Here is a 20,787-nt window from a genome sequence, read left to right on the forward strand (position 1 = left end):
GAGCATAAAGGCATAGGCAGGTCCCTCTTCCCCTTGTAGACCAACATCTCATTGACAGGTGTGGGGGCGGGGGGAGAAGAGGATTTGCAAGGCTGCTTTCGGAGAGAGGCATAAGGAAGAAAGTGTTGCAGTGGGAAGACAACTGAGCGGATTGGAAGAGGATTCCGGAACTCCACTGCCAGATGGTCTTAAGCATAAATGGATATGCCCTTTATCAGAATATACTAGCTGTGTTTTTCTCCAGTGTGGAGCAGTGGTTAGAGTGCTGGACTAGGGTTCTGGAGATTTAGGTTCAAATCCACTCTGCTATGAAAGCTTTGGACTGCTGGCACACTCTCAGCATTATCTACTTTACAGGGGTCTTGTGATGGTAAAATGGAGAAGAGAAGGTCATTGTTGATTATTTTGGGGCCCCACTGGGGAGCAATGTACAGTATAAATGAAACAAGTAAAAGTTGAAGATCTTCCAATACTTTGTAGTAGGCATTCCATACATTGCTATTTTTGTCTTCTATTAAACATTGGAAGACCTGTGTGTGTGTCGGCTGGTATCAGTGACTTATGGGGAAGATCCAGAAGCACAAAGTCTGATTGAGCACATGTACAAGGATCTCCAGTGTTTCTGCACTGTGATGCTTAAAAGAAGTCTAAATATTGTATGCAGGTCTAGTCTGTTCTCAGGCTTTGCGCTGCTGCTCATGCCTAAAAAAAAATACATTCAGTTGATTTTAAAGTATGCTTTCACTCACAACAGAAGACTTTCCATGCATGACTTTAAGAGTAATCTTTATAGATATCTCTAGATCTATTTCTAAACGGTGAATTTTCTTCTTACATTTAAACTCCAGTCCCTAATTGCCTGTTAAGATATTTAATCATCTTAAATATGCCTAAAATTGAAGTTCCCATTTTTCCTCCCAAGCCTTATACTCTTTAGGTCTCCATATAATCTGATTTACAGGGAAGTCAGCATATTCCCTGGGGGGGGGGGGGGTCGGTGGGTCTGAATACTCCTTTGACAATAGTTCTATTATTTGGCTCCTGAGGACTCATCAAAATTCAGGCCATGTTTTCTAGACAATAATTGACTTTCTAGGACTATCCAGGAACTGCCTTACAACGCAGAGTGCCCTGGAAACCTAATCACAAGGGCCATCAGCTGTCTTCTAGCCACCTACTTTGTTAATCAGGTTTGTCACTCAGGTAATTCAATTACAGACCCAGGGAGGGCCATCAAACCATTACCCAGCCTTTGTCCAACAGGACTTAGTTGACCTAATCTGAATCCAGTCCAATTTTACCACCTTTATGGTTGGTTTACTTTCTGCTCCCTAACTCTTGACTGAAATCACTGAGTTTACCCCTTCCATAAACCCTCAAACTTAATCCTCAGTCCTGTTTTTTTAAACCAAAATAAAATTACACATCCCAAATACCCCCCCCCCCCGAAGATGCCTGCTGTTCATGGCCCAAAGCCCCCCCCCCAAATTCTGTCAAACAAAGAAGGCTTACAGTGCTCCCTACAAATTGCCAACATGGGGACTCTTCTTATCTCTCATTTTGTTGCATAGGAACCATGATGTAAAAGGCCTAGGCTAGGTTTGATGACAGGCAGCTCAACCTAAATGAGGCTCATGGGAACGTATGGGCAGGAGGCGTTCCTTTAGATATGTGGTTGTGGTACCCAGGCAATAGAGGTAACCAACAGTCATAACCAGCACTCAGAAACACACAGTTCTAAAAACTGAATTTGTGTCTTGTTTTCTTCACAGCAAAAATGTTATAAAATAAACATACAGAGTAAAGAGACCTCAACCTTATTAAAGGTAAAGGTATCCCCTGTGCAAGTACCGAGTTATGTCTGACCCTTGGGGTGACGCCTTCCAGCATTTTCATGGCAGACTCAGTTCAGGGTGGCCTTGCCAATGCCTTCCCCAGTCATTACCGTTTTATGGGTACTCATTTACTGACCTCGGAAGGATGGAAGGCTGAGTTGACCTTGAGCCAGCTGCTGGGATCGAACTCCCAACATGGACATTGCTTCAGACAGCATTTCTGTTGCTTTACCACTCTACGCCACAAGTCTTATTAGTCCTCTGCAAGTCTGTGCACTCCGATTCGACCCCTTATCTCTTAAGTGCTAAGTTTCAGAAAGTTCTGTGACTATAAGATTGTTTGGAGTAGAATAGGTCTAGATAAGGAGAAATTAAGAGCTAAGTGTGAAGAGGGAGGTGCAAGCAATACAAATGAAATTGAAACTTTGTGAGCAAAAAAATCTTGAGATGTTTGCAAGTGTATCTCATGGATGTTTAAGTAAATACAAGAACACATATGCTATAAAGCTACATATGCTCTTTATATCATAGAGACTAATTTTTAGGATTTAATGTTTTATTGTTTTGCTGTATGAAATTTATCCATCTGTTTGTAAGATACCCTGACACCTTCTTGGAGAGGGGCAGCCTAGAAATAAAGTAAATAAAAATAAATAAAATATTTAAATGGTTATTTTTCTCCTTACAATAAAGTACAGCAGAAAAGTTGTCCAAATATGAATGATAGTTCACCTCAGTGATTTCATAATTATCTATTTCAAGTGGTAAGTAACCAGTCATTAACTAAAACTGGCCTTAAAAGTTGTTATACTAAAATAAAACCTTCATCTGGGTTATAAATATTAAGGCCAATAAGAATGACCCTTTATGTAGAAAACCATTATTTAAATCTGTGACTAGTGATTACTGACAGTGCTATGGATACCATCAAAACATTTTAACAATTAAAAACAATGTCAGAATTACAAAATAATTCAATTAAAAACTCAAATTACTCTAGAAAGAGAACCAATAATTGTTATTGGGGGGATGCCAAATCTTCACCTGCTGGCAAAAGACACTGATGGAGTAAGGTGACCAGATTTTAACATTGGTAAAGTGGGACACCATTGACCGGGAAGGGGGGGGGTCTTGATTTAAAATTTGGTCTATATGGAGCAACAAAAATCTTCATTGAACTCAAAAATAGTATTGTAATATATATTTTTTAATTTCAACATAAGTACAGTTTGCCAGGTACCCCCAGATGTCCGTCCAAAAGTGGGACAATCTGGTTACCTTATGATAGAGGGAGACAGATGAAGCACCCTGGGGAAGGAGTTCCAACATTTTGATTATTATTATTATTATTATTATTATTATTATTATTATTATTATTATTATTAGATTTATAGCCCGCCACTCCCTTGCCATGATGCCATGGTGGCAGGCCGTTTTCTGGCTTGCCAGCTGTCTAGCTTCTGACAGTATCACCAATTGAAGCAGGCCCTCTGAGGATTACCAGAGTGAGCAGTCCTTATGATATGATGGTCCTAGACTAAACAGGGTTTAAAGGTCAATACCAGCACCTTGAATTGAATCTGGAAGCATATTAGAAGCCAGTGTAAATGGAATTAGACTTTAGTGATATGGTCCTTACAATATACTCAAATCCTGATTGCAGCATTCTAGTCTTCTTGAACAATTAAAGGCACCTGTAGTTTCAACTGAAATATATAGTAAATTCTGATGGTTAGTATTGGAATTAGAATACTGGTTAGTTTTGAGATCAGTGGGCTTAAAAGGAAGAAAAGGTTTTCATACCTTGCTTTTCTCTATCCAAAGGAGTCTCAAAGTAGCTTACAATCAAGATGAAGGAGGATTGTTTTTTATACACCTCTTTTCACTACCCAAGGTGTCTCAAAGTAGTTTACAAATGCTTTCCCTTCCTCTCCCTACAACAGGTACTCTGGGAGGTAGGTGGGACTGAGAGAGTCCTGATATTATTGCTCTGTGAGAGCAGCACTATCAGGGCTGTGATGAGTCCAAGATCACCCAGCTGACTGCATGTGGTGGAGTGGGGAAACCAGGTCATCAGATTAGAAGCCATTACATCAAATTGGCTCTGGTATAACTGTTAAAGATTGCTTTATAGGTTCCTTGGGCTGTTTGCTCAGCCTAACCTACTTCACAGGGTGGTTGTTGAACATAAAGGTGGTAGTACACTGCCCTGAGCTACTTGGAAGAAAGGTAGAATAAAAATTCAGAAATATTCAGAGATTAACGTTTTTAAACTATTATGTTTTATGTAATTCCCTTTAGAAATGATTTGGGCTGGAAGTTTATTTATTTAAAACGTATTTTCTGTTGCCATTCTACCCAATCAGGATTCACAACACACCTAACATAAAAAATGTTAAAGCATTTGACCAATTAAAATACATTTAAAAATAAATAATAAATCAGGAGAAATTTACAGAAGGAAGGAGATTTACAGACTGTGAGAAGATAGAGAAGAACCAGAAGGGAGTAAGAGGGGAAGGTGGCATTCAGCGACAGTGGAAAGATGAAAGCAGTAGAAAAGTAGGGTAAGAGTGGTGGAATGGATGTGGAGAGAAGCAGAAAGAAAGGTGGGGTGGGACAGAGGCAGTCAGAGAGGGATAAGGGGCCAAATCCCCCCCTCCCGCCATGGCTTTTCTGCTTGACTTTATCGAATAATGTAATAGTGTTGGAAAAAATCTTTGTGCCATGCAGAGGCATTCTGGGTATGTAAAAGCTTGTCTAAGGAAATTTCACTCACCCCCCCCCCCCAAAAAAAAAGAAATATGTCATAGGTGTTTATTTTCTTTCTCTGTGCTCCCCAACATTTGTGACTTTTCCAATGAGGGAGGAGTCTGGAAGGCATTTTGTGCTTTCCTTACGCCTCCTCGATCATCCCATACCTTCAGATGTTCACACCTCTGGTTTCATTGCCTCTGAAATGATGCTAAGACTCAAGTGTTTTAAAATTCCAAGTGAAAGAATTTCAAGGGCCAGAACACAACCCTTTAGATCAGGGGTAGTCAACCTGTGGTCCTCCAGATATTCATGGACTACAATTTCCCATGACCCCCTGCCAGCAAATGCTGGCAGGGGCTCATGGGAATTGTAGTCCATGAACATCTGGAGGATCACAGGTTGACTACCTCTGCTTTAGAGAATTTCTTTACACAACGTGTTGTACTTACATTTAGGAGACCACAAATTGCTGTCTGGAATCAAGATTGGGGCATAAGGGAGGTAAAAGACTAGAATACTTGAGGTATATACCCAATATGCTAGAAGTACTGGCTAACAGAATAGCTTAGTTAAGAGATTATTATAAAGTTTGCTTTTGGAATTAATGCCGCATAACTTTCAAGTCTCCAGAAAATATTATTATAATAAGCCAGAAAGAATTCATGTACTGATTAGCTTTCTAGCTGCTAACAGAAAATCAATAAAAATAATGAACACTGCCAATATAGTTTTCAATATAAGCACACCTTTAAACATTTTCACTATTTCTGTTGCTACAGATGATGCTACCGACGTTGGTGAAGAAGACAGCTTCCTTGGCCAGACTTCTGCAACTCCTAATCCTCCATCAACGTTCAGTTATTTTTCACAAGTTCCTAGCAACAGTGATCCCTTTGGAAGCATTGGGCAGCCACCCTTAGGAGTTACAGCCCCACCACAGAGTGTAACCTCTGTTTTCTCCAAGCCCCCTGTTTCCCTCCCTCTTCAACCTGGAACACAGGATGGGCCAACTGCTTTTCCAGCACCTCTTTCGAAATCTCAGTCTTTTAACACACCACCTACTTCACTACCTGGCATCGGGTCCTATCAGACCCCCCAGCAGACTGGTCCCCCTCCAACCAGCTTCACAACTCCGCCTCATGGCACACTGCAGCAGGGCTACAACCCATATCGCCATACTACTTTAAGCAGTAGAGCCAATCCTTATATTACTCCTCCACAGCTGCAACAGACTCAGATACCAAGCCAGAATGTTCAGCCTCCACCATCTGTATCGCCTATGCAGCTCTATCCAACCCCTCCAGGGGCACTACCACCGGTATGAAGATGGTTTATTAACTGCATGAATGTGAAATGTTAAAGGTCCTGCACTTTAAAGGTCCTGTGGTGCTTCACAATGTTGTAGTGACTTAGCATTGAAAGATGGAGAATGTGGGGAAAACTTTTATTAGAAATTTTGGTCAATAGTTGAAAATATTAAATTCTGCTCCACCCATGTTAAATTCAAGCGGTTTCTTAACATAGATGCTGCAGCTTAGCACTTGACAAATCAAATGAAGGTAAAGTCAACATGCCATCCTTTGAGCTGGTATATTTATCTACAGTAAACTGAAGAGCATGGCACCTCTGTGAAATCCAACTTGTTTCTCATCCCAAAATAAATTTGTCCTCTACCCACAATAATAATTTCTTATAAGTCAGGGAAGCCGAACTCAGGACACATCACCCTTTATCGCTGCAGGGAGCACCCATTCAGGAAGATGCTTCCCTTGCAAACTGCCTACATGTTCTGTTTATACCCCATGGCAGCTACTTTTTATTTGGCCATGGTGCCCATGGCATGCAATTCTGTAGTGATGCCCATTCCCTATTCTCAACATTCCAAAGGTAGGCACAGGCTCAAGGGGACTTCTATTTTGCAACTTTTTAGAATAGCAAATGAGACAATTTACATTAACTATAGAACCATCTAATTGGAGTCTGTGGTATTCATTCTATCCCAGAAACGTTTATAGATCACCATGCTAATCTATATGGGAGTCCTTCCTCCCCACAACAAATATGGTGAATTCATAGTTTATCTTTACTGCTGATCTCTTTTGTATACTTCGTGTTTAGATGTGCCTGTAGCTGCAGAATGTGACTATTAGGGGAACATAGTTCTTCAGTGCCATTTTAGACTGACTTACTCCCTTCTAATCCCATTCATTTCAATTGACTTTGAAGGGTGAAACTTTATTTAGGAAGGCAGTATAGGTCAGTGGTCCCCAACCTTTTTATCACCGGGGACCACTCAATGCCTTTTACTGAGGCCCGGTGGGGGGGGTAGTTTACTCCTCTACTCTCAACCACTGCCCTAACGCTCTCTGATCGCTATGGTAATGTTTAAACATCCCTTCAAAATAAGATACAGACACGCCACAACAATGAACATAAGGAACATTTTATCTTCATGGAAATTTTAACTCATGACAATGACAAATCAATGGGAACCCTGAGCTTGTTTCTTTGCAACGAGATAGTCCCATCTGGGAGTGATGGGAGACAATGACACCCGAAGTGTGATGTAAAGGGCCGGGGGGGGGGGGAGAAGGCGTCCTTCGGGGCCCACCTCCAATTAGTTGAAGGACCAAATGTGGTCCGCAGCCCACAGGTTGGGGATCGCTAGTATAGGTGACTTAATTGTGAGGTGAAATAATGGTCACCATGACCTTGACTCTTGCGACTAGGGCAATAAAAGGCTTTTATTCATGCTGTTGTCATAAATGATAATACGTCAAGAAAAATTGGCTGTAACTTATCCCAGGTGTTCTTGATGTTATGGAGTAACAATGCTTGATGGAGATTAACAAACTTTGATTAGTCAGTTGGCCAACTTTTGAGTACAAAGATGCATACAAAATGTTAATCCATCCATCCATCTCATATACTACTCCTCACTGTGAGGTATTAAAATAACCTTTTGAAAATTAAATGGGGTCCTTGTGCATGGCTCAGATGTGTGAGTCAGTAGCTGTCCATTTAATTGGATGTAACCATTGGTTTTCTTTTCAGTTTTCATCCCCCCAGTCAGCATTGTCGTCTCAAACAGCAGGTGCTTTAGTGAAGGCACCTCCTACCTTGTTACAGAATCAGTATGAGCCAGTTCAACCTCATTGGTTTTTCTGCAAGGAGGTGGAAAACAAGGAGGTATGGATGCCATTCAGTGTCCTAGATTCTACAAATCTCGAGGAAGTCTATAATTCTGGTAAGAGTTAAGAGGGTCTTTTCATTTTGTGTGTGTTAAGGCACACAATTCCCACAGAGGATGCAGAGCCAATTTATACTTAAGAAAAGGATTCATTTGTCCATTGTGATTCAGTGCCTTTTTAAAATTAAAATTGGAAATATGTCTGGTGGATCCTACATTTGGAAATGAGTATGACTGAAAGAAAATGCCATGTTCTGCATTTGCTTTGACAGTGGGTTCTTTGCTTCAGTCATCCATTCATGTTTGTTGTGGGCTGAAATAAATTAGCATTAGTGATCAGGATACGTATGAAGAGCAGAATGTATTACTTTGTCAATCATTGCAGATAAAGTTCATATTAAGATTCCAAAAGAAATATAATTTATAATGGAAACTACAAAGAGAAAATGAGCTCTATCTATATCCATATTACTATTTTTTTCTGTCATTCTTCCTTTTCATAGTATTTCTCCTCCTGTCTCTTTTTTCCTTTTGGTATCTTTTAAGTTTTCTTGTTTTCATTTCCCAGTACTTGTAATGTTATCCTTTCCAACAGACTCTGCATTTCAGAATATTGGTAACCAGTTGAAACTAGCAGGATTTTTTGTCAGTAAGCATGTTAGTCTTTTAAAATGTACTTTTTGCATTCCAACTCACCACTAGTGAACTGAGTGGAACAACTGGGGAAAGAGACATGCAGTAGTAAATTCAGAAATCTTTCCAAAAGATTAGGTCTCCTAATAGCATCTTGGATTCAACCTTAAAAGTTCACTGTGAAACTTGGAGGGGGAGGATAGTGAATAAAAGGATTCTGGAACAAACTACTTGTTTCTAATAAGTATGTTATCCATTTGGAAGGGAGCAGTTCATATTGCTATGGCAATAAAATGTCATTTTGGTACTTTTATTTTGGTATTTGTAGTACAGCCAGATCCAGAAAATGTGGTTCTAAGTACCGATGGAGGACGCTATGATGTTCATCTATATGACCGGGTAAGGAAGGCCATGTATTGGGAAGAAGAACCATCTGAAGTGAGACGATGTACTTGGTTTTATAAAGGAGACAAAGATAGCCGGTTTATTCCTTACACAGAGGATTTCAGTGAAAAGCTAGAGGTGAGTGCCCTTAAATGAGCAGGGCAATGAATACACTTTTATAAAGACTTCAGTTTCACAACGTGTAAAAATACAAAAGTACTCAGCTGTGGACTTTTGATTGTATGTGTGACAGTGACCTGTTAATAGTTACAAAAATTCTTCTTTATGCTATTTTGTAAGGCCAAAATGAATATTTTCAGAGTCCAAAAGTGTTAAGATGCTTAACATATAGCCCTCATAATCCTGCTGAAAATATACAAGGGTAGAGTGCTGTGTCCTCTCTACCTTTGCTGTTAACCCTAAAAACACTTCTTGTTTGCTATCTGAGGGTTGACTTTTTTAGAACTATTTGCTGCAGTTAGATGACAGTTTTACCATGCAATTTTTAAAATTGGGGCCTAGAATGCACCATCTAAATTCAAAAGCAAGTTTGTGGTCTAATGTAGCTGGTTGTCCTTTGCAGGCGGAATACAAGAAAGCTGTCACCAGTAATCAGTGGCATCGCCGACTGGAATTTCCAGGTGGAGAAACTATTGTTATGCATAATCCTAAGGTAATGATGGTTATAAGGGCTTCCTTCTCATTGCAGAGTAGCTTTACAGGGGTCAATGTGAGAGTGTGTAACTTATTTTAAAATACTCTAGTTAGATGTGTCAAAGTGCCCTCAGTAAAATGTGCTTTGTTCGTGAGACTTCATGGAAAGGTAATAATTCTTAGAAATTCTATACTGCATTCATTGATTCCTGCCTTAAAGGATTCAGCACCCAACAGGAATTTGTTACTGTATCAAGAGAGAGTTCTATAAAAACAATTTATAAATAGCAATTATTTTCAGGTTGCCATATGGATTCAAATGTCAATGGAATGCATTTTGCTGGCAGTACAGTTTAAATGTCTGGAACTATAGAACTGAATGTTGCTGTCACCAGTCAATAACTCAGCCTTTGAAGGGTCTCTAGAGTCAGGTATATGACAATTGCCAAATCAGGCTTTGTTGAGTCATCTAGTTGTTGGCTCCCCTTAACCCATTTTAGGACAGTTCTAATAATCCTTGCATGCTTTCAAATTAAAGGGCTTGTAAAGAGCTTGAGAGTATGTTTGTTCAAATGTTGGGTTTTTTACAGGTAATTGTTCAGTTCCAGCCTTCTTCAATACCAGATGAATGGGGTACCACACAAGATGGTCAGACAAGGCCAAAGGTAGTAAAACGTGGGATTGATGATGATCATGATGAGATTCCAGATGGTGAGTGGACTATATTTTTTAAGCATAGACCTCTCTATTCTTGTCATTACCTTTCTGTAGTATTCTTTGATGGGTCTAGGAAACGTAGCGGGGTTCTGTTTCCCAGGTCCTAACAGTAGCAGTGTCAGATCCAGATCTATTAGGTTATTGTTTTTGAAAAAGGGGTGTTTTGGTATTGTTTTTTTTTTCGTGAAGCTGGATTAATGGGATAGCTTCCTCGTCTTTTCAAGGATTTTGTGTAGTTGGTGTTTTTTCTGGGGACCTTTCTTGAATGCCTTAGACAAGAAAGCCATGTGTGCTCATACATCATTCTTCCATTGTAATCTAGGATAGTAATAAAGATTTGTTATTTTCCAAAATGGCTCTTTTTGTAAATTTAATAGGATACTTCTGCTAATTGTCATTCTTACAGGTGAAGTGTCTCAAATTGATCACTTGGTATTCATGGTGCATGGAATTGGCCCTGTTTGTGACCTGCGATTTAGAAGCATTGTTGAATGTGGTAAGTTTTTAGTACTAATAGATTTATGTTATTTTATGCAATAGTTCTATTAGTTTCTTCAAGCTAATCTTTTCTGCTTCTATCCAGGGTTTTTTTCATTTCAAAGCTTTTATATATTACTCAGTAAGATAAATATTGTGAGTGGCATAGTGTGCATGCATGCACGTGTGTGCAAGTTCTTGGGATAAACTACACACTGTAGTCACAAGCAGTGGCCAATCTACATAGCAACATGTGTCACATCAAAAAAAAACTTTAAAAATTGATTAAATAATGCTTGTGAGTTGGAGGGGAAAGGAATGGATGGCTGAATTTTCTGACGTCTACAGAAATGAAAACTGTATCTGATTTAAACATTGTCAACAAAAGCTTTCAATAGTGTCCTGTACAGTGGATGAATGATTTTGTGTATAGAAACCATGACTGCCTCAGTGGATAGGAGAAAAGCAGAATGATGATCTTGGGTAAACTTTCTGAAACGTTTCAGTTAATAATACTGTTATAGATGGGTCTCATTCCAGAACGTTGTGGAATTTTAAGAATCAAACACAACTGGATGGTTGAACAAGCAGCTTTCAATTATCTTGTTCATAATTTAAAGCCATGATTTAAATACTTGGGTAGATCAATGGGAAGTAGTGCTGGAAAATGTACTTCATGGATGGATGTTGGATAACATTAGCCAATGTGTTTTTCTTTTAAAGTTGATGATTTTCGGACAGTATCCCTAAAGCTGTTGCAGACACATTTCAGAAAGCCATTAGAAGACCATAAAGTGAGCCGGGTTGAGTTCTTGCCAGTTCATTGGCACAGTGCTTTGCATGGGGATGCAACAGGCGTAGACAGGTAAGCCTACTATATAGGATTACTACACCAAAATACCATTCTTACCAAATGCAGAGTGTTTAGTTGTTCATTTGTTACTGAATGGCTGATTATTGTCTTAGAAATAGTAAATGTTCTGTAATGCCAAGAATTAATTTCTTCTAAGTTCATAATAAAGAACTCCCAAATATGCAATATATCCTATCAATAAGCTCATCACCATCTGAAAAGTCCCATTAGGTCAGCTCTTTTTGTTTCATTGAAATAAAACAAGGTTTTTAACATAAGAAGAGTCCTGCTGAATCAGACCAAGGGTCTGTCTAGTTCTAACTGGGGTCAACCCGATAACTTTAGGAAGCCTGAAAGCAGTTTAATTGTGATCAGTAGTTATTGGTAGACCATTTGTCCATAAATTTAACTAGTGTACATTTAAAGTCATCTAAGCCAGTGACCACACATATATCTTTTGACAATGTTTCATGAGTTAATTCTGTGCTGCATGAAGGAATACACCATTATCTTTCCTGAACCTTCTCCCATTAACCCCAAGTTCCAACTGCATAGGATAAAGAGGAAAAAACTTACACTTTGTATAATTGTATAAACCTCTTATCTCTAGCCAATCCTATCAAAAATGAACGAAGTTATGATCTGTGAAAACAGCAAAATAGTGTTGAGGTGGTCTTCTAAGATCACTCCTGGTTTGTATCACTGTTGGACTTGATAGGTATATTCTGTCAGTTCTTTATCTATAAAGTGATACTCTAGCCACTATATCTCCGGGCCTACTTTTTTATCTAGCTATAATGTGCAATGCAAATTTCTGTGTGATTTTTAATCCAGTTCTGTAGCTGTGACAGAAAGGAGACCCCTGCCCTTGAAGGGTAAAACAGTCAACTAGCTGTTTTTCCACCTGTGGAAGTACTGATACAGCATCCACTCACCTTTCCAAGGGGGATGGCATATTGGAGGGAAGCACAACAGCAGTCAGTTTAAATCCACCTCAGCAAGATAGCAGATAGTTTAAAGGGTTGCTCTGCCTGGTGTTGTGACAGTGTTGTTTAATTTGATCTTGGAAGAAGATAGAGGCCTGTCTCTATGGAACCATTTCGTTTGACTCTTGAGAAAGGACAGGCTGGAATCCTGTATGTGTATAAGATGATTCAGCCTTGTGGCTAGGCAATCAAAGGTTCTTTGTAACTGCAAGTCTTAAAAGTAATGTAAATTACATATTAAAGCCAGAACTAGCTGAATTTAAGTGCTTCAGTCAGGCTTCTCCTGTGACTGTCTGGAGACCTGTGCTGCCTAATTGTTCTTTAAAGGCAACCTATACATAAAATGTATTTATTTAATTTACTATTGGATTTCTATACTGCCTTACTCCCATAAATTTCTTTATTAACTTCCTGCCTCTGTCATCTCTGTGTTTTTGTTGCTCACCATAAACCTTGCCTCACAGGACCAAACTGAAGCTTTTATACCCACTAATCCAACTATACTATAGGACTGAGGAATTTTATTTTAAATAAGCCTAATTCCCAAAGTTCTTAAGAGGTTGTGTAGGTCCCCTCGGTTGATTTATAGGAGCCTGCCACCGTAGATCAAAGAATTTCCAAAGCAAGTTATGGAGGGGGTTGGTTAAGCAGAGAACCAGTTGATGGTGGATTTAAAGGAGGATGAAGATTGCAATAGACGTAGGCTTGTTGTGAAGTCTCAAATCTTAACTATTGATGTGGGCTGCGAAAACATCCTTCACAAACCTTTCCACCTATTGGATCTTTCTATTTTAGGAAAAGTTTCACATTGTTTATTTATTTGAATTCCAGGAACATTAAAAAAATAACTCTACCAACCATCGGACGTCTCCGTCACTTCACCAATGAGACTCTACTTGATATTCTGTTTTACAATAGTCCGATCTACTGTCAAACAATGGTGGATAAAGTAGGATTGGAGATGAACCGTCTGTATGCACTTTTCATGAGCAGAAATCCTGACTTTAAAGGAGGAGTCTCTGTTGCTGGCCATAGTCTAGGTAATCTAATAAAATGTGATACATTTAGGTCTGAGGAATAAAAAATGGATCTTATATTAGAAATAAAGTTTTCATTGCACAGCACTTGGTCTTTAAAATTGGGTCTGTCTCTCTTTGGGCTTCTTCAGCAACATGATCCTCTACGACAGTGGTCCCCAACCTTTCTGAGGCTGGGGACCGGCAGGGCATCGGGCCGCGCCCGCGCGGCCCACGGCCACACATCGGGCCGCGCCCGCACGGGCCGCGCATGCGCGAATGCGCGGCCCGGCCCTGATTCCCTCTCCCCGCCCTCCCGCAGTAAGAAGCTTCCCGGGCCGCAAGCTTGCGGCCTGGGAAGTTTTTTACTGCGGGGGGGGGGGCGGGGACAGGGAGCCGCGGCCTGGTGCCATGGCCTTCGCGGCCAGGCACCGTGCCGCGGCCCGCAGGTTGGGGACCACTGCTCTACGATGTGACCTGTTAACCCTCCCTTTACCAGACAAAACAGAAATGTGTCTGTTTAGTAAAGCTGAATAGAAGTCCATACCAACCGGTCTGTGTATATTGTCTTAGAAATACTATTTTTTTTGTAAAAAGGGATAATATTTTGTGTGTGGATCAGGTGATGGTCTTCACTTTTCGTTTCAAATTTGGACTAACATGAAGTGGGAAAATGAGTTCTATTTTGTAGCATATAATAATAATTATATTATAAAATGTATTATACTTGGGTTAGATTTTGCTATTAGAACAAAACTGCCACTTCATTTCTCTGCTTCTACTTTCTCCAGACAACCTGGAAGGTAATGTTATAATACCTTGTTTTGGCTCCCCAGGTGCCTTAATTTTATTTGACATACTGTCCAACCAGAAAGATTGGACTTCCACAATTAATTCTGTTACTCCTGCTGCCGCCAATGGTGTTGTGAAAGATACTGCAGAATGTGACCAGCAGGTATTTGTGATACAAAGTAATAGTGCTTGAAATGTGTGTAGTTGTAACAATTGTTTAAAATACTTCTTGAAAGTGGAAATAACCATGCTATAAGAAATGTACAACCAATGTGGGGATCTTCCACATGCAAAGCATGTGCTCTGCCACTGATATTTGACCCTTGCTTTAGTGTTTAAATTCCATGCCTTCGTACGACTGCATTTGGCTTTTCATCTGCCTTGAAGATAGGGTGACTTACACTTGTTGGACCAAAATCTCTATGTAAATAAAATTATAGAGATGTATTATTATTTATTAGTTATATATACTGCCCTCCCAAAATCTGCTCAGAGTGGCAAATGTGAAGTATAAAATGTATAAATAATGTCTTTTTCCCCCCTAGAAGACAATGGATTCTAATTCTGCCAGTTCACTGCATGCTCTTTCCAATGATGAACATTCAGATCATGACGCAGAGGAGCATATTCCCACCTTACAAGAAACCTTGGGGATGCTAAGCTTGTCTGATTATAACAGCACATTTGAAAAGGAGAAGATTGACATGGAATCCCTGGTATAGCAGTTAATTACAATTAATGCTGCAAGGCCCAAGTTAATAGTGAATATTAATAGATATTGGGCATCTGCAACTGTTTACAAGAGATGGAAATAATGCTTTGATAAATAAAAAAATGCCTTATATGTGATATTAAGAATATATATATTGACAGGGTCTTATACCATTGCCTGTAAGGATGTTCCTTGGGCGGAATATGGAGAAATGCAGGATCCTGCACTGAGATGTTTAAACTCTTATATTTAGAAATATTCTACTGTATTTTTAGGCATAATATTCAAAGCAACTTACAGAATTAAAGCAAATACATTTTTTAAAATCAACCAAATAAGATTTGCAGCCTGAATTAAAAGCACAGATAAAAATAGCAGGAAACCATCATTAAATTTATGAAAGAACAAGGTGGACTTTGCCTCACACGATAAACATTAAGAGTGATAGTGCCACAAAAACATGTCATCAGAAGGCACTTTGTGCTGGAGGAATGTGGAGGTGTTGGCAGGAAAAAAATTGTAGGATCAACCCCAGTTTGTCTGAGCCAATAGTTTCCCTTTTGCTTTTCTACTTAGTAGTCTCAAATCAGTATCTTAGCAATGTACTGTATGCTTCTTAATGAGACTAATCTTATTACAGTCGTGATTTCATAACACTATTAAAATATATTTTTGGTTTACAAAAATGAAGTTATCAGTAATTTATAACTCATCTGTGTTCTATAAATGGATTAAATATGTTTTTAAATATCTACACCTTTATTAAAAATATGTTTTGGGTTTTCTTCTTCCCTCCCCCCTTCTTTTAAAGCTAATGTGTACAATTGATGACCTGAAGGAAATGGGAATACCTCTTGGTCCACGAAAAAAAATTGCAAATTTTGTAAAAGACAGAGCAGCACAACAGGTAGGAAGCAATTGTTTTGTGAGAAGGGAGGCTTTTCTATCAGCTTCTGTTTTCTGAAAGTAACTAGGGGAAAAGCCCGTTGTACACAGGGATACAACGGTCTCTAGAGCTTGGTGGTGGGAAGAAGGATGGGAGGAATTGTTCAGTTTGTAAGGGCATAGAGTTGAATGTGTGTGTTGTGTGGGAGGTTGTGGTGGTGTTGGTGGCAAATGTGAGGGCATGGGTGTGGAGAGATGGGTGTCAAGAACCTGTGGTGTGGAATGTTCACTGAGTGTGGGAGAGGACTGACCTTTGGGAATTGTGGCATAGTGGTTACAGATGAGCTTTCCAGAGCCATGTCTTCAGATATGTGAAGGGAAAATCAGACTGGAGACACTTCTTAGGGAAGATTACATGGCAACCAATTCCTCCCAGTTCTGCATCATTTCCCTTCTTGTATGAATGAGGCCTTAGACACTGAAATATCCCCCTGCCCTAATACACATGGGGTAGTCACAGTATACAGGTACACGCCCTGCTCCTTCTGTCTCCATTTTTTAACAGTTGATACAATGTTCAGACCAGGGACAGCCAACCTCTAGGTGGGGCCTGGAGATCTCCTGGAATTGCTGCTCATCTCCAGACTATAAAGATCAGCTCCTCAGGTAGAAAGGGCTGCTTTGGATTTTGGACAGGGTTATTGCGGAGAAGAAACATTTAAGGCCTCCCACGCGGGTTGTTGAGTTGAAACCCTTGAGGCCTAATGGTCACATCCAGCAACTTCCCTCACTTTTCCTCAGACCACTGATGGAGGTGGCAGGTGGCTGGTGAGTGAGCTCCCCCCCCCAAAGATCGGACTGGCCCTACCCACTCTCCACCCACCTAGGGCTTTAGCTTTTTATATTATACAGTGAAGCTGTTCCAGATATTTCAGTTCCATAGAGTGTCAAAGAAATACAAACAAAGCACAGCAATACAAAATTTGTTTTTCTCTGTCTTTGGAAAAAAACATCTCTTTTTACCAAGCTACCACAATTCTGTACCAAAGCTTCAGGTCCTAATATATGTCTTATCTGTATCTCAGGCAAGTGTAATAAAACAACTTGTTGTGAGTCAGACTCCACCTTTAATCAAGTTTGTTCCCAGGAGTTCAGTTAAAGTGTGAGGGAGAGAAAGCAGCACTATTAAAACAGATCATGGCTGCCACTTGGAAGCTTTTCCTAGCTTGCAGCAAATAAGAAAGTGTTGCTTGAAGCAGACAAGAAACTAGTTTGAATGTGTTCCAGCATCTTGTATCCCCTAAAAACCTAAATGTGTACCAGGCCAAACAGTCCTGATAGAGATTGAAAAAGAAAAATGATCTTCCATGAGAAAAGAGTCTCGTAGCTTTGTAATATTCTTCCAAGATATCTCTTGAATGTAATACTTGTTGTACATTTCACTTGTTTTCTTTGGAACCTTTAAATTGATTTAACTAAAATATGCTAAATATGACTAAAACACAAAGAATTTCGCTGCTCATTACAGCTAGATTAAAGATTGAAGATTTATAACATATAATAATGTATATGTGCCCCTGCCATTATGCAAGAGGAGTGCAATTTAAGGAAGCCCATAAGATGATTACCAATCAAGAAGGCAGCAGATACAGAACATGCCATTCGTTCTTCCTGATATTGCCTTTTGAGAATATGGGCATGATGAACCGTAGATCACCCAATTTTAATATAAGAACCTACCCAAATCAAGTTGCAAAATATTGGAGATGAACAACTGAATGCATCAATATCAAATTCATTAAGAACGTCTTACTTTCAGTATTCTTTTGATATGTAAGCATGATCTATTCTTGCAACAACAACAACAAAACCCCTCCAGTGCCCTGAGTGCTGTATAGAGAGCATAATCTCTGACTTGTTTAAAGGCAGTTCTTTAACTTGAAAGGATATAGCAGGTGTCAACAACATAGACTTTTTATCCTTATGGTGTTTACATTTTTTGTTTCAATAGGAACAGAAAAAAGCAGCATTAGAAAAAAAAGCAGTAGTGGCTTCCTTGTTACAGAATCAGGGAGAAATTGGTCAGACAAGACAGAAAGTTACTTTAGCTGCACCTTCAGAATCTGGCAAACTTCAGGATCCAGCCAAACGAAAACTTCCAGTTGGAGCTTCAGTTTCGTCTGCACACATTGACTATGAGTATTTTGAAGTGGGTACTGGTCAGGTAAGCTACATGAATTAAAACAATCCAGTTTATTTATTTACTCCATTTATATCCTGCTTTTCTCCCCAGTGGGGACCCCCATCCCCATTTTAACTTCTCAGCCCCCCTGTGGGACAGGTTAGGCTGAGAATGTGTGACTGGTCTAAGGTTACCCAGTGAACTTTTTTGGTAGAGTGAGGATTCAGACTAGTAGTCACACAGATCCTAGACCTACCCTCTAACCACTCCACCATGCTGACTCTCCATTTATGGAGCTGCCTGTTTGGTCTTACCCTCATAGCTAATGTCTGTATGGTTGTATCCTGGTTAGCATATAGGATAGTGTAAGCCATATTGCCGGTGTTGGAGCTATGAGTGGAGCATGCATGCAAGGGTTCACTGTGAACTAGCCCAGCTGAGCCAAAGTAACACTTCTATTAACAAAATATTTTTGTTGTTTGTTTGGTTGCTGGCAGATAATGCCTGTTCTCACACTGTGAGTGAGGCACACACTCTGAAAAAATGGACATGTGTGAGAGCTGCTATTTATCTTTCCTTTGTTTTCTGTCTCCCAGGTATCTGTGGTTTACAGCACACTAGACTTTGAGCCAGAGATTTTCTTTGCTCTAGGTTCTCCAATTGGTATATTTCTGACTGTAAGAGGAGTGGAGAAAATTGATGAAAATTACAAGCTTCCTACTTGCAATGGTTTTTTCAACATTTACCATCCGGTTAGTGAGAAGTAAAGGATTTTCAATCCCCTTTGGTCAGGAGACCACAGACTGATTACCCGTTTGGTTCCTGATTGCATTGTTTTAATAAGATTTGGGGGGGGGGGACAAAGCTAGACTGAAACTGCTCTCTGATGCCATTTCAGGTGCTGCTTCAGAGAATGTATAGGTATTTAGAATTGCAAACCACTATTAAGATGAATTCTTAAAAAATGCATACAATTCCTCATGCAGTTAAGTGAACTGAATTTCCATCCAAATCACTGGGATGTGGTGGAACTGAGCACTGGATTACAGTCACTTCTTTGTTGCACTTGGGCTTTGGGCATAGGTTTCTTGTCATGTTGTTGTCTTTGATAACATGTTGGCATGTTCTGTATTTGCTACTCACTTCTTGCCAGGGAGAGGTCTACACATCTTACTACTTAAAAATCTGTTCAGTTGCATTAATATTATTTCTATTTTTATTTGGTTCCAGTTCCTTCTCACAGACTTAAACTATGCACCAGCCTTCACAGGACCTGAAGAAAGGGACCTGAAGAAGGGGAAATTAACTTTAAAAGGGTTCCAGAAAGCATTAACACATCACTAAACTGCTCACATTCTTCCAGTCATTAAACTGTTACCCAGACTGGACCTAGAGAAGGGGAAATTACTTTTAAAAAGAGTTTGAGAAAGGAACAACGCAGGACCTTGTAGGTCTGTCTATACCAGGTTGTATGTCTATAGGTGTACCCCACAATAAAATTATGAAGAAAGAGATTGAGATTAATTTTAAACACAAATAGCTTTATTGCATACAAAATAAAGTAAAGGAGGAAAAAGTGTAAAGAATCTACAGTGGGCACATGAAACTAAATCTCCAAGTAACCACACATGCACACACCAACATGAGAGTACATTGGCAGGTTTTAGGGAAGGGACGCACAGCCTGAGATCCTAGGCTTGAGTTCTGGAGAGGTCCAAGGTCCAGAGTGAGGAGAAAAAAGGAGGCTGCTGTTTAGTTGCAGGGGTGTTCAAGTAGTGGGAAAAACCAGATACACTTTTCACTGGGGATGGTCTTTTTATGGAGAAGAGCACCACAGCTGGACATGGGAACCTACTTTCCCAGGGACCTGATTAGTCCCAAATGTAAAGTTTGAATCTCACTGGCTGGTTTAAAGTTAACTCTTGTCAGATTTCAGTGGGAAAAGTTCACCTGGCCTTGACCAGAGCCAGAGCCTTCTTGACCATAGCCCCAACTTGGTTGGAATGAGCTCCTCAATGAAATCAAGGCCCTAACAGAACAGTTCCACAGGGCCTGCAAAATACAGCTCTTCCGTCAGGCTTTTAGCTGAGACCACCGATGGGGCCTCCCTACAGCCAGTTCCCACAGAGCCAGCTTGCTGTAGTGGTTAGGAGTGCGGACTTCTAATCTGGTGAGCTGAGTTTGATTCCGACCCCCCCCCCCCACATGCAACCAGCTGGGTGACCTTGGGCTGATAAAGGTGTTCCGACTGAGCAGGAATATCAGGGCTGTCTCAGCCTCACCCACCTCACAGGGTGCCGTGCGGAGAGGAAAGGGAAGGAGACTGTAAGCTGCTTTGAGACTCCTTAAAGTAGAGAAAAGCAGCATATAAGAACCAGCTCTTCTCCCTGCGAGGCAACTCACTGTTGTACCGTACATTTATAAGCTTATGATCACTGTTCTTGTCTCTTATTTCTCCCTATTGCTGCAATATGTACAATGCACAATATTTCAAAGCTCATAATCGCTGTTTTGTCTGTAATAATTTTTCCATAATTGCAGGTGTTCAAGTGTATCAAATGTATTATAGGTACACTGCCCTGAGACTTTATAGTGAGGAACAGTATATAAATTAAATGAATAAATAAATAAAAAGTGGGGGGAAATACCTTGATTAGGCTATTGTGACCCAAATCTGCATGACCCCAAGGAGCCTGGCTCAGGCAACAAGTTGA

General features: G+C 40.0%; 1 protein-coding gene across 4 annotated transcripts in view; it reads left to right on the forward strand.

Annotated features, from left to right (window-relative positions):
• Positions 1–20,787, forward strand: part of SEC23IP (SEC23 interacting protein) — a 37,643-nt gene that overhangs the window by 402 nt on the left and 16,454 nt on the right. For 3 of the 4 annotated variants that reach the window (XM_077349928.1, XM_077349929.1, XM_077349930.1), the window contains exons 2-14: positions 5,372–5,910; positions 7,647–7,839; positions 8,744–8,937; positions 9,383–9,472; positions 10,044–10,164; positions 10,577–10,666; positions 11,371–11,512; positions 13,318–13,526; positions 14,339–14,457; positions 14,840–15,010; positions 15,818–15,913; positions 17,903–18,115; positions 18,670–18,825. In XM_077349928.1, the coding sequence (XP_077206043.1) occupies positions 5,372–5,910; positions 7,647–7,839; positions 8,744–8,937; positions 9,383–9,472; positions 10,044–10,164; positions 10,577–10,666; positions 11,371–11,512; positions 13,318–13,526; positions 14,339–14,457; positions 14,840–15,010; positions 15,818–15,913; positions 17,903–18,115; positions 18,670–18,825 (2,333 nt within the window). The remainder of the gene's footprint in view (positions 1–5,371; positions 5,911–7,646; positions 7,840–8,743; positions 8,938–9,382; positions 9,473–10,043; positions 10,165–10,576; positions 10,667–11,370; positions 11,513–13,317; positions 13,527–14,338; positions 14,458–14,839; positions 15,011–15,817; positions 15,914–17,902; positions 18,116–18,669; positions 18,826–20,787) is intronic. The other variant, XM_077349931.1, reaches the window with a different exon arrangement.

This window comes from Paroedura picta, chromosome 8, assembly GCF_049243985.1.
Source record: "Paroedura picta isolate Pp20150507F chromosome 8, Ppicta_v3.0, whole genome shotgun sequence".
Classification (NCBI taxonomy): domain Eukaryota; kingdom Metazoa; phylum Chordata; class Lepidosauria; order Squamata; family Gekkonidae; genus Paroedura; species Paroedura picta.